This window comes from Primulina huaijiensis, unplaced genomic scaffold, assembly GCF_012295235.1.
Source record: "Primulina huaijiensis isolate GDHJ02 unplaced genomic scaffold, ASM1229523v2 scaffold5453, whole genome shotgun sequence".
Taxonomy (NCBI): Eukaryota; Viridiplantae; Streptophyta; class Magnoliopsida; order Lamiales; family Gesneriaceae; genus Primulina; species Primulina huaijiensis.
Window position 1 is genome coordinate 87,322 of NW_027360734.1, and position 11,830 is coordinate 99,151.

Genomic DNA, 11,830 nt, shown 5'->3' on the forward strand with positions numbered 1-11,830 from the left:
TCAATTAATGAGCTCGTAGTCCCATGCCTCTATTAAATTAAATCATGTCTCTTGAATTATTTTCGATCATGTGGTACAAATTAGTCATGCATAAATATGAATGAACATGATACATATTGTCTTATTTTTGCACATGTATAAATAATCTATTTCAATTTATTAAGTTTTTCAAAATCAAAATCAAAACAAATCAAACCGAAAGGTACGTTTCAATTTCGATTTCAACTTCCTTTGTCTTCGTTTTTATTCTAATCAAATGCTTCAAAATGCAATCCACGTCACATAGTCGAAGTATCAATTGTCAAGATGATAATAACATAATATTTAGTTTGCATTAAACTAATTCATTTAAATCTATGATATCGATGTAAAATCTAAAAAGATGTGCAAAGTTCGATTTTCCAATCATGCTGCAAAAACTAAAGTACTTTTCAAAACCAAACTTTACAAATGATGTAGTCTCATAATGTTTCGCTCTCCGTAGTTACAGTTTCAGATTAGTTTTGCGCGCACAAATCTCATTTCACCAACATATCTACAGGTAAGAGTCGCCAGATATTGTCTAATGCCAAGAAAGACAAGAAGCCAACGTTAAGTTTCTTGATTACGAGTCAACTGTATCGAATTCAACCTCTTTTATTGTATGATTGGTATGTTTCCTGTTTCTCTTCCTATACCTCGCCGAAGCTATAGAATCTGCATAACGATTTAAACAGGAACAAGTAATTAGCATTTCATTTCAGGGGTTTGGCTAGTTGAATATTTGTTACAGATTTACGCAGTAATCCAGTAAATGAGAAAATCATACATGGTTCGTTTATTCTCCATCGTCTTTTGTTGGTGCTATTGAATTACTTGAAGTTGCTTCAACATCTTCATCTCCTGTCAGATCAAATACACTTTTGTTATTCGAAATCTCATGCTAAAGTTATTCCCCCCGCTCCCCAAACCTAAAAACAGTGGCAGGGTCTTTGCTTATTGTCACCCCAGTTAATAGGCATTTGATATTATTACCTAATTCTTCATCTTCTGAGATTTGCATAGCCACATGAGCATCCAGAGGATGATTTTCTGGATCACTACTGGAAATAGAAGCTTGATATCCGCTCTCTTCTGATTCTGGAATAGAGGCTGTAGAGTTGGTCTTTTCGGATGACAAGCTCAAGACTGGGGCAGCTTCCACTGGATTAGGCTGAACTGCCCGTGCTGCAGAATGTACAGGGGCAGAATAAGAGGAAATTGGAGCCTTAGCCAAGCCACGGCGAATAGAGCGCACATTGCTTGGCAGTTGATATTTTCTTGCTCTGTATTTTCTCATCACATAACCGGCCGCAGCTTTTAAACGAACAACATTTTGAGAACGAGCAGCGTCATTGAGTGAGGAACCCTCAGCAGAAGCACCCATGTGGGCCCCAGCAGCAATCGCAGCAGCTTTGGCAGAATCTGCAATAGAAGTATGTTTCATTGGAGGCTTTTTTTAACTGCTCGTCTGGTTGTGATGCAGGTGCATTAAAAGGTTAAATCTGAGGTTCTGTACTTTCTGGTGATTTTTCAAGAAAAGAAATATGTGAGAAGTTTAAAAGGTTGGATCTGGGATTCTGTACCTTGTGGTGGTGTTTCAAGAAGAAAAGAATCTGAGGCATTATGCGCTTTTAGGGGTTAACTAAACATAGAAATAGAGACAATAGAGATTACCGGTATTGATCTCGTTGGCCACATTTAAAGTGTTGTCCATTGGCAGAGATCCATGAGCCGCAGCCAGTTTGGGTTCAGAAAGTTGTGAACTGGATCCTGCGTTTGAGCTGTCCAGCTTTTTCGTAAGCTCTGTCCACCTCTGAAATTGTTCATTTCATTAATCAAATATAAACTATTAATATGAAGGATTAAATTGGACCAAAGTAACCTAATCAATACCCAGACACAATAAACACTAGCGGTCTATCAGCTATGGCTTTAATCAATATCCAGACATGCTAAAAAATAGTGGTACAATATCTATCAACCATGGCTTATGTAGGGTAATGCCAGATGACTTGGATCAAATGTCACGAAAGTAAATGAAAACCTCGTCACATCAGAAAACAAGTAATCTGTTCTCAAACTCCAGTTTAGGGGAAACTATCTGTAGACTGCACATTGCAACGCATACAAAGTACAGGAGAACAAAACATGAAGCCTTTTTCCAACCATATTCATTCACAGTTCCTGTGCAGAACACAGCTATCAGCCATCACAATCTTCATTTTATTCCCCAAAGGAGAAGTACATTAGGTTCATATGCAACAAGGGGCAGCCTCTGTTGACCCACCTCTGAACATACAAAATAAGATATTAATAATTTGTTGCGCAACTGACATGTTAATTGCAAATGGTAACAAAGCAAACAGTGTGATAGGAAAAGATAAACGTTTTGGTAGATGAAGAACCTTAGATAGCTCTGATGCACTTCTACCATTCTCGAAATCTCCTTCAGCAATATTTGCCCAATCTGGCTCACCATATTTTTGCACAGAAGCAGTGAGCTTCATGTCCTCTTCTTTGGACCAATCCCTTCTTCTACTGGGAGTCAAACCACCAGTTGATTTTTGTACAGAAACAGGAATGGTAACATTAGTCCCCTGAATAGCATCCGCGAGAAGTGAACTATCAGAAGAAGCAGGGGGTGCCTTGCTGCTTCGTACATTAATAGTCAATGGAGCATCAATAGTTGAGTCATCAGGAGGATTTGAATTATTTGAACCAGAAGCAATTAACACCTGCAAAAGACCATATAATTTCTCGTTGGACAAACAGAAGGCATTAGTATTGACAAGCAGTGAAAAAGAAATCACGTGTTACTTATCAATACAAAATAACTTCTCCCACGGAAAAAGAGGAATCCAATTTCTGTTAGTAACAAGTAAAACTAAAAAGGAACACCGTGATTAGGAAAGACATGAAACTGAACATATTATTTTTAATCTGTTCAGTAACAATGAAATAATAAAAAAAAAAGACCAAGATCCATGCGTACACATGTCAGATCCATCCACATTTAATCTAATTTTCCTACTTCTTGCAGATAAAATTTCATAATGGTTCGTCTCGAAATAATTATCACCACTCCCTAGACTATGTCTTCACAAAATCAAGTCAACACGGATTATCTTTATCCATACAGTTCCAGAACAATTATGTCGCTATCTATAATGCACCGGCATACTTTAACACACGCTTCAGCCAGAGCAGATTCTTCATTGGTTGCAGCCGGAGAAGCTTTCATATCGAATTCTAGATCACTGTCGTCATCCTATAATCAGAAGACAAAAGTGTTGGTAAAACTAAATCCCAAAGAAGTAAGATAGGATCGGTATTTTGAACTATTCACAATACTACAGTAGATATCATGCGGAAAAGAATTCTTGCCATAGGTTCTGCATCACTGTCAATTTGATCTTCTAGCATATTCCCATACGCAAGATGACGCCACAGCATTTGATACTCCCTCGCACAGGAAATTCCAGTCGCCGTGTTCTTCACCAACTCATCCCAATCCATTTTGTCTCCGGCAACTCGCTCCACCTCTTGCAGCAGTGTCAGAAGCGTCTCCACAGAGTACCTAAAAGAACGAATAGGTAAAAAACCGTAAAATTCATCTTTCACTTGGAAATTCAATATCATTCTGAAAAAAAATGAAAAGTTACCGTTCAAGAAGCGCAGCGGCGTCTTCTTCCGTGATAGATCCTTTCTTCGGACTCTTTGATTCGTCAGCCATTGTTTGATCGAAGATATGTTGAGTTAGGGTAATGTGCGAACGATTTGATCAGGGAATTGGCCAAAACCGCTCTTGTGTAAGGACGTACAGAGAGAGAGAGAGGGAGCGTGTGGAACGAGAGGGAAATGAGACAGTTGAAGGGTTTATATATATATATCCTCAAAAAAATATATATATATACACACACACACGTTTCTGTTTTTCTGTTGGCCGCGGTGATCAAGTTATGATGAAGTGCAACTAATCAACCTAAAATAATAATAGTAAAACTAAAAATACACAATAATTTAAATATCATTTATCATTTTTAAAAAATATTTGTCTATGCTACTATAATACTAACACCATATAATAACCGAATGCAATTGTAGAGTAATTTGATGTTTCCTTAAAACATTTTTCATTTTATCAAATTTTATTCATGTTTTTTAATTTTTAAATTATTATATCACCTCTAATATATATAAAAAACTATTATAAAAATATTTTCAGATTTTTATATTAATATAATCTCCAAAATATTATTTAACTTAAACAAAATTAATGTATATGTATGCATCACATACCGTAAAACGTTATTATTAATATTAACCTTATAAATATATTACTGTGTATTATTGCAAGTTGAAGTTCATTAGTGAAATTCAAATCACGAATTTATACTTAATAGTCAATACTTCATTCAATAATGTGAATTTCTAAATTAAATAATTTATATATTTTTTCATACCATTGGAAATAAAATAAAAAAAAAACTCCAGCCTGTGGTTTAATACTTTACTTCACTTGGAATATGGACTTCGTTATCGATGTAAACGAATACAAAAATAAACAGATTAAAGACATTGTTAACTAAATATTTTTTTAAGGGCTTTATTAAAAAAAATCATTTTTATATTTTGACGCAACTAACGAAAAATCACATAAAAAAGGAAGAGGATGTTAATTGAGAGAGATTCTTATTTTTAACTGTTCTAAATAATTTTTCTTAATAACTGAATCACTTTCTCTAATTTCTAACTGTTCTAAAAAAATTTCATAACAACTCATCTGCCCGCATATAATTTTCTTGAACTTCTTAACCCACCAACACCGTAAATGAAATCGAGTCATTTCACAAACTTTTCATTTTCGAATTAAACTCTGATATATTTAATTTGAATCGAAATCGAATCTTAAATTTTTACAACCATTTATACATGCTAAAAAATAATAATTAAAAAATTCAAAAAAACAAACCATAAATGCCCCCAATAAATGCCATATAATCTTCAACAGAGCCAATCCAACAACACGGTAATCTCTTTTTTCAGAAGGCCGATGAAAAAAGCATTTTTATTCAGACAACAGAAATCAAAATCAAGAAAACATGATCATAGTATTTAAAACAGTTCAAATGAGACTTTTGTTCTGAACTCTTACAGTTAATGTACTCTTCTACCTGTTCTTGTCCAAGAAACTTGAAAAACTTCTAAACATCACATGAAACTTATCCCAAATAATTGGTTGCTCGAAAATTACAGGGAACTTTGTGCTGCTGCTTAAATAGAGATTGAATAGAATATATGTTATGAATAAATAGATTATAATTAAATTTAAACATATCGAAGTCATCAAGATGGAAGGTTCATTCAACTGTAGAAAGGGGTCTCCCGGAAGTTTAAATGACATTCACCTCATCAGAATTCTTGTTACCAACCTTTGAACGTTTCCCATATAGACTGTATTATTTTATCTGAATGGGATTTGTAGATATAGCACTCAAATAGCCAATATATACACATGGCTATAGATCATGGACTGATTAGAATGGGTCTTCATGCACGGTTCATCCAAATAGGTGATCACTTAACAGTTGGGGGAGTTTGATACTGATCCACATCTACATTATTAAATTTCCCACTTGGCTGCCTCACTTTAAAACTGAATTGCTTCATTGGCTTAGGATGGAACAGAGAATCGAACATTTTCTCTAAAGATTGAGCCGTATATTTGGCGTATTTGCTTGCACTTTGGTCTTGTTCAACCAACGGGCCATAATTCTGCATGTAGCTGCGATAAACTGGCACAATTGTCTGAATGATAACCTGGCATGTTCTTTCCCGCAAATCTTTATCTGAAATGACCCAGCTGGACTGCTTTTTATACATGTCATCAAATGCTTCGTTAAAAGCCTTTAACCTCTGTTTTACCAGGTTCCGAGCCGTTGCACGCCCACCAGAAAAAAGAATAAGACCTTCCCGGCTTAAAAGAGCTGGAAGTTTTCCCCAGCTCTCACGAAAATATGTAGTCGAATAGTACTCCTTGTACTGCTCTTGTTCTCTTAGCCAAGAATCTCCAAGAAGAGCACCAAGTTTCGTGCCTTTAAGATACTTATAGACATGCCAGTGATTGTTCATCAAGAATAAATATGATGAAACGTCTTCGTAACCTTTGGACCATGTTTCCAAGTTCAGTTCGATGGCCTTAACCAAATTCAGAAGCTCGTCTGTGAGGATTCTCTCTTGGAATTTTTCGTGCCTCCAACTTTTTTCGATGACTAGAACTTGTGTAAGAATTGGCTTATATTCATCCCCGAGAAGCTTATTGCAGTAGTCAGTTATGAAAGTCACCACTCTTGGAATACTACAATCCGCAGGAGGTGGCGTGTGCCTTTGCAGTTCAACTTGAATCAAAAGCTCCCAGAAAATCTCAGAGGCCCCTTCTATTACCCTCTTGATTAAATCCCGAGTTAGATTTTGGATCTCCGCACAGTCTGCTCCACCAAAAAGACGATTGAAATCCAATCTTAGCTTATTTAAGGATGCAAAAATTTCCAACAATTTCAACAGTTTGATAGGATCCTTCTTACTCTCGGTGACAGTTTTACCAAAATGAAGGAACGCGAGAATTCCAGTCTGGGCAGCAATTCTTGCAAAACACGACTTCCACACATCCAATCCCATCCTCTCAAACACATTGTTTCAAAGTTTGTACTCGGATTCGAACAGGTGCTTCATGGCAAGCTCCAAATGCCTACCCCACTGAGCTATATATACCTCTATGCTCGCCACATCATTGAACTCGGAGACCAATATTTCAAGATAATCCAGATTTAGTGCTTGCAAGTTCGCACGTACATTTGAACTACGGACCTCAACATAGATGGATATACACTTGTCAATCCTGTCATTTAAAATCAATCTCCCCAAAATAGCATGTAGCTTCTGGATTACAGCAACAGGCAAAGGTGATGGAGCAATGCAGGCCTGTTCGGTTGAAGTGGTCGGAGAGGACATAGGCAATGGAACACTATTCTCAATCAAAAGGCGCCTAAACTCATTTTCCAATCTGTCCAATGAAACATCAAGAAGCCCGCCATCAAGATTGCCCTTTTCTTCACCTGCCTCAAGTTCCCGTAGCTTGTTAAGTGCCTTTTTTAAACCCGAAATAAATATTTCATCCGCCACCTTGTGGTCCTCTAGATACTCCACGATATCAGCCAACCAATGAATCGCCATCCCACAATTCTCTCCTAAGAACCTCAATGCCTCTTCAAGCCGTTTAAGCACACCAAGATACCCCGGAAGATCATATTGGGGAGATAACGATTTCTCAAGCCCCTGAATGGCATCAAAGACCTTAAGAACAGCAGCAGCGGGGACCACGGCTCGATTTATATGACCACCAACAGCACCAAGGGCATCTTTCTGAGCCCTAATCGATCGAATAGCCACTTCCAAAGCAAGCAGTCTTTGGCTAATCTCGTCTAATCTTGGCCCAGCTTTTTCTAAAGACAACCGCAGATCCTTGGATTTCTCTACACTGGCTTTTAGCAAGTTCCTAGCAGATACCAAATTTTCGATCCCTTTATCCATCAGGGGTCAATCAGTTCATAGACAGGTCTATCCAATTCCAAATATTCACTCGATCATATTCCGCACTGACAGTGGAAAGACTAATATTTCTCGCACCACTTTCTCTTATTTCTCGCTCTTTAACTGGGAATCAAACGAAACAAGAAAAATTAATCCGGGTTCCTGTCTAACTCAACTTCCATTCTTTTCCTTCACCAGACCCCAACAAATATTGACCTAAAAACACATAATCAACAATACATCCCACCACTTCCGAGTCAAAACCGTAAAAAAAACCAACTCTTTATCCTAGAAATACAACTACATCTCGCCCGCTGCTAGTTGGGCCAAAAACAAAGTAAAAATTAGAGAAAATAATAGACAAACTCACTTGGAATCTTCACAACGGAGCGCCAATCAAGGTCGGCGCAGCTCCACACCGCAGCAGAACCCGATCCAAGAATGTAATGAAGCAACAAGAATCTGTAAAGAGAGATAATCAATCCTCTTAATCGAATACAAAGAAAGGCCGAGGGTTTTGGTTCACCGTCTTTGCTGAAAGTCCAGTCCAGTGGGGATCGTGCCAACAAAAACGTCTCGACGGTAAACTACTCTTTCTTTTCTAACCTTTTTTGTTTTCTTCTTATACTGTATTTTTTATTAAAAAAAAAAATTAATAATGGACCTCTTTTTTTTTCTCCGTTTTTTTAGTTTTGTCTCTCTATCCTTCTGTGTGCGATAAAATTATTAGCCAATGTGCAGTTTCTACAAACGTGGAATCATCAGATCCTATACCATAATAACGGTGGTAAAATAATGTAATGATTCCAGTCGTAGCAAAATTTGTTTTAATCCATGGTTTTTGTAAGTAAAGAATAGTTGAATACCCTAATTTTAATTGTTTTGGAAGACAATTAGAAATAGAAAAACTCAATAAAATCATTCGTTGTGTCAAACTAGGGCTAGAGCATAAAAAATTTATTAAAATTCTTTCTTCCTTTCATAATGGAAGGGATTTACACTTTGGAGGAAGTTAACTTTTCTTGTTTCTCAAACTTTTTAAGCTTGTGTAAACACTAATCATGGATCTCAAATCCAAATTCAACTTTCATGAGGATTATAACTTTGAATAAAATCACCAAGACAATAATGGTGATTTCTTTATTATTATTTATACATATTTTTAATATATAAATTTCACTTTATTTTTAAGAACATGAAATAAATTCATTTCAATAATGAACGGTGACAGTACCTCGGTACATCAAAATCAATTCCCGATCAATCCATCATTTTAAGTCACAATATCAAATCCCACAATCGAAATGGTTCGTACCTCGAAAGAATCAACATGCAAGCACGTGACTTTTTGTTACATCTACCCACATATTTTCATACAAAATTTATGGGAACATGATCTATAATATAATAATTAAAATTTGATTTTGCTGCTTCAAATTTTAATATTTGGCATCCAAATATAGGTGTTTTTAACATATATTTAATAAATTCTAGTTTGAACTTGCATATAGAATGAAATTACTCTGTTGTTCAATTTTAGAAAAAAAATCATAATTTTTCTCAAGTATTTTTGTTTTTTTTTAATTTTTTGTGTTATCAAATTTTAGTTTTATTCATATATCTGTTAATTTTTTTTATAATTTTAATTATTTTGTATTAAGATTGTAAATGTGACACGTCAACGTTAAATCGATATAATATCAAATTCAAGTCCAAAAAAAATCAAATTGCCACAAAAAACAAAATTATCTAACTAATTAACACTGAAAGTTGACAATATTAAATATCAAAATAATATAAATATACATACATACTCAATAGTACAAAAAATACAACTTTCTCTAAATTTTATACAACATGAGTTCACATTTTNAACAATCTACTAAAACGCGTAACACATTATTATTATTACAAGTATAATAAAAAATGCAATTTATTTTCTTAATTTTTTTGGGAAAGGAATTATGTATGCAATTCGAATATAAAATATAAATCGAGACATAAGATTGATATCCCCAATTAGTTGGGAATGGGAATTATTATTAAATTAAGAGAATGCTCCAATCATTTTCAAATAATGTGACCAAGCAAATAAAATAGAACATATGAGTAATATAAAATATTATATTATGATGATGCATCAATATCTAATGTGACTTGACTTGATCTTCAAAATCTTTGAAATTTCCTCGAAAGTTCCCTTCAAACCTGGCTATCCTGAAGTGCGTGAGGTCCACGCCATCAGCCACGCCACTCGCCACCATCTCCGCCGCAATCCTCCCAACCACCGGCGCCATCTTGAACCCATGACCTGAGAATCCTCCGGCGACCACGGCGTCCTTCCCGAACTCTCCGCCCAGAAAGTCGATCACGAAATCTTCATCGGGCGTCATGGAATACATACACGACTGCGTCAGCACTGGCTTATCACAATCGACGGCGTCCCCGAGTTTTTCCTTAATCCAGTCCCGCAATGCGTTCACCATCTCCGGCGCTGGCTCCCACGTGCGTTCGTTAGGTGCACAGGTGCGACCGCCATGCACCGGGATTTTGATCAGCCCCGGGAACTCCAGCGCCGGAGTTCCGTATATGTAGGGGTCCCCGTAGCTGGCGAACGTGGGAAAGCCATTTTCGATCGTGAATTTATCTTCATAACCAGGGTTTATCTTCCAGTATACAACTGATGTCTCCAGCGGTTGAATCGGAAGGGTTAATCCCCGGACCTTCTCAATCAACGTCTTCGTCCATGACCCAACCGTGATTACGCATTTTCTGCTTCGGAAATGGCCACCATCTCTCGCAAACACAACAATTTCACCGTTTTCTTTATCTTTCTCAATGTTCAGCACCTCTGTACCGTCTTTCAGCACCGCGCCTCGACGCGAAGCAAGTGTTTGAAACATTGCCACAGCTTTCGTCGGCTTAAGAACTCCCCCATCCGGAGTTGCGACACCAATCCAACCTTCCGGCAGCTGGAACAATCCCGAATACTCCTTCAAAACCTCATCTCCGTCAAGAACCCGAAAAGGAATGGAGTTTATACGGCAGCTACTCACGACTGCTTGCAGGGATTTGTTGTCCGACGGGCCCATGTCGAATTGAGTGGTTTTGAAGTAGACTTTGTAGCCAATTTCAGCCTCTAACTCTTCCCATAAACGCGAAGATTCGATAACCATTCCGGAGTAGTATTCTTCCGGGTAGGTAGCACGAATGGTTCTTGATTCGCCGTGTGAAGAGCCGCGGTGGTGCAGAAAGTCAAACTGCTCTAAAAGCAACGTTTTCAGGCCGCGTTTCGCTGTTTGATAAGCTGTGGAGCTCCCCATTACCCCCGCCCCAATTACTATTACATCAAAAAACTGGCTTCTGGAATCCTCCATCTTTCCCTATCGATTTCTACAATAATGAGGCGAGATGATGAATACGAGTTTATTTTGGAATAAAACTAAAAATGAATTAATAGCATCTGTTTAACCATGGTGTCACTCAGGTACCTCTCGGAAAAAATGTGATTCAACAACCATACTTTCTCTTAATTTAGAGATTTACTTATTTTGATACGCGGGATAGATCGGTATATCTAGTCAGATAGACGTCGGATACGTGATTAGCATGTGAAAATAAATAACGATAAATTATTACTCCATATCAAATGAGAATAATTAAGTTTCATTTTTTGACTTTTAATTAATTGAAATTAGCTGGGCATAGTTTGATACAATGATACAATAAATATGTGATATATAATATAAAGATAAGTTAATGATAAATAACATGTATGATATTATAGTTAATGTTGGGTATGATTTTAATAAGAGTGATTAAATTTATATATTAGATTGTAATGACAAAATTAACTTTATTATAATAAATTTTATAATTTCAAAATTGTTGTTTGAGTTCATATTTCTTATCTGTTCATGTGCCGACAGTGCTTGTATGATTTATTTATTTTTACCTAATTTTATATATATTATATAATATGATAATTGAGCCATTGATTNCTATTTATCACGGACCTATGGTATTATCATGAGCTTTCTAAAAATGTACCAAACGTGAGATAAAGAGGATTATTTATCAATCTATCTCTTATCCATTGTACCAAACTATATCTTGTAGTATTAAATTACATCTGGACAAAGCTCTATCATATTTCGTCGAGGAAGCCAGCTGGAGTATTTGAAGTTTTTTTTAGAGTACAAGATATTATCACTTGATC

The 11,830-nt window shown here is 36.3% G+C and overlaps 2 protein-coding genes and 1 pseudogene across 3 annotated transcripts; all 3 read right to left on the minus strand.

The window, feature by feature from the left end:
- Positions 1 to 3: 3 nt before the first annotated feature.
- On the minus strand, positions 4 to 3,884 carry LOC140970292 (uncharacterized). Of its 2 annotated transcripts, XM_073431946.1 has the most exons (8): positions 3,684 to 3,884; positions 3,406 to 3,598; positions 3,203 to 3,289; positions 2,427 to 2,756; positions 1,696 to 1,834; positions 1,015 to 1,443; positions 809 to 882; positions 4 to 696 (listed from the first exon to the last, which is right to left on the minus strand). In XM_073431946.1, the coding sequence occupies exons 1-7, from the start codon at positions 3,752 to 3,754 to the stop codon at positions 818 to 820; spliced, it is 1,314 nt and encodes a 437-aa protein (XP_073288047.1). In that variant the 5' UTR covers positions 3,755 to 3,884; the 3' UTR covers positions 4 to 696; positions 809 to 817. The 2 variants fall into 2 exon arrangements, with proteins under 2 accessions (XP_073288047.1, XP_073288045.1); XM_073431944.1 differs by lacking the exons at positions 4 to 696; positions 809 to 882 and having other exon boundaries at positions 889 to 1,443.
- Positions 3,885 to 5,075: 1,191 nt separating this feature from the next.
- Positions 5,076 to 8,222, minus strand: LOC140970315 (exocyst complex component EXO70A1-like; annotated as a pseudogene).
- A 1,390-nt stretch (positions 8,223 to 9,612) lies between these two features.
- On the minus strand, positions 9,613 to 11,142 carry LOC140970338 (probable sarcosine oxidase). Its single transcript, XM_073432010.1, has one exon. The coding sequence runs from the start codon at positions 10,986 to 10,988 to the stop codon at positions 9,759 to 9,761; it is 1,230 nt and encodes a 409-aa protein (XP_073288111.1). The 5' UTR covers positions 10,989 to 11,142; the 3' UTR covers positions 9,613 to 9,758.
- Between the last annotated feature and the right edge of the window lie 688 nt (positions 11,143 to 11,830).

Coding starts and splice junctions, on each gene's coding strand:
- LOC140970338 (XM_073432010.1), bottom strand. CDS start 10,988: ATGGAGGATTCCAGAAGCCAGTTTTTTGATGTAATAGTAATTGGGGCG.
- LOC140970292 (XM_073431944.1), bottom strand. CDS start 3,754: ATGGCTGACGAATCAAAGAGTCCGAAGAAAGGATCTATCACGGAAGAA. Junction 3,290..3,405: donor ACAGTGATGCAGAACCTATG/GCAAGAATTCTT, acceptor TTCTGATTATAG/GATGACGACAGTGATCTAGA. Junction 1,835..2,426: donor GTGCATCAGAGCTATCTAAG/GTTCTTCATCTA, acceptor GAACAATTTCAG/AGGTGGACAGAGCTTACGAA.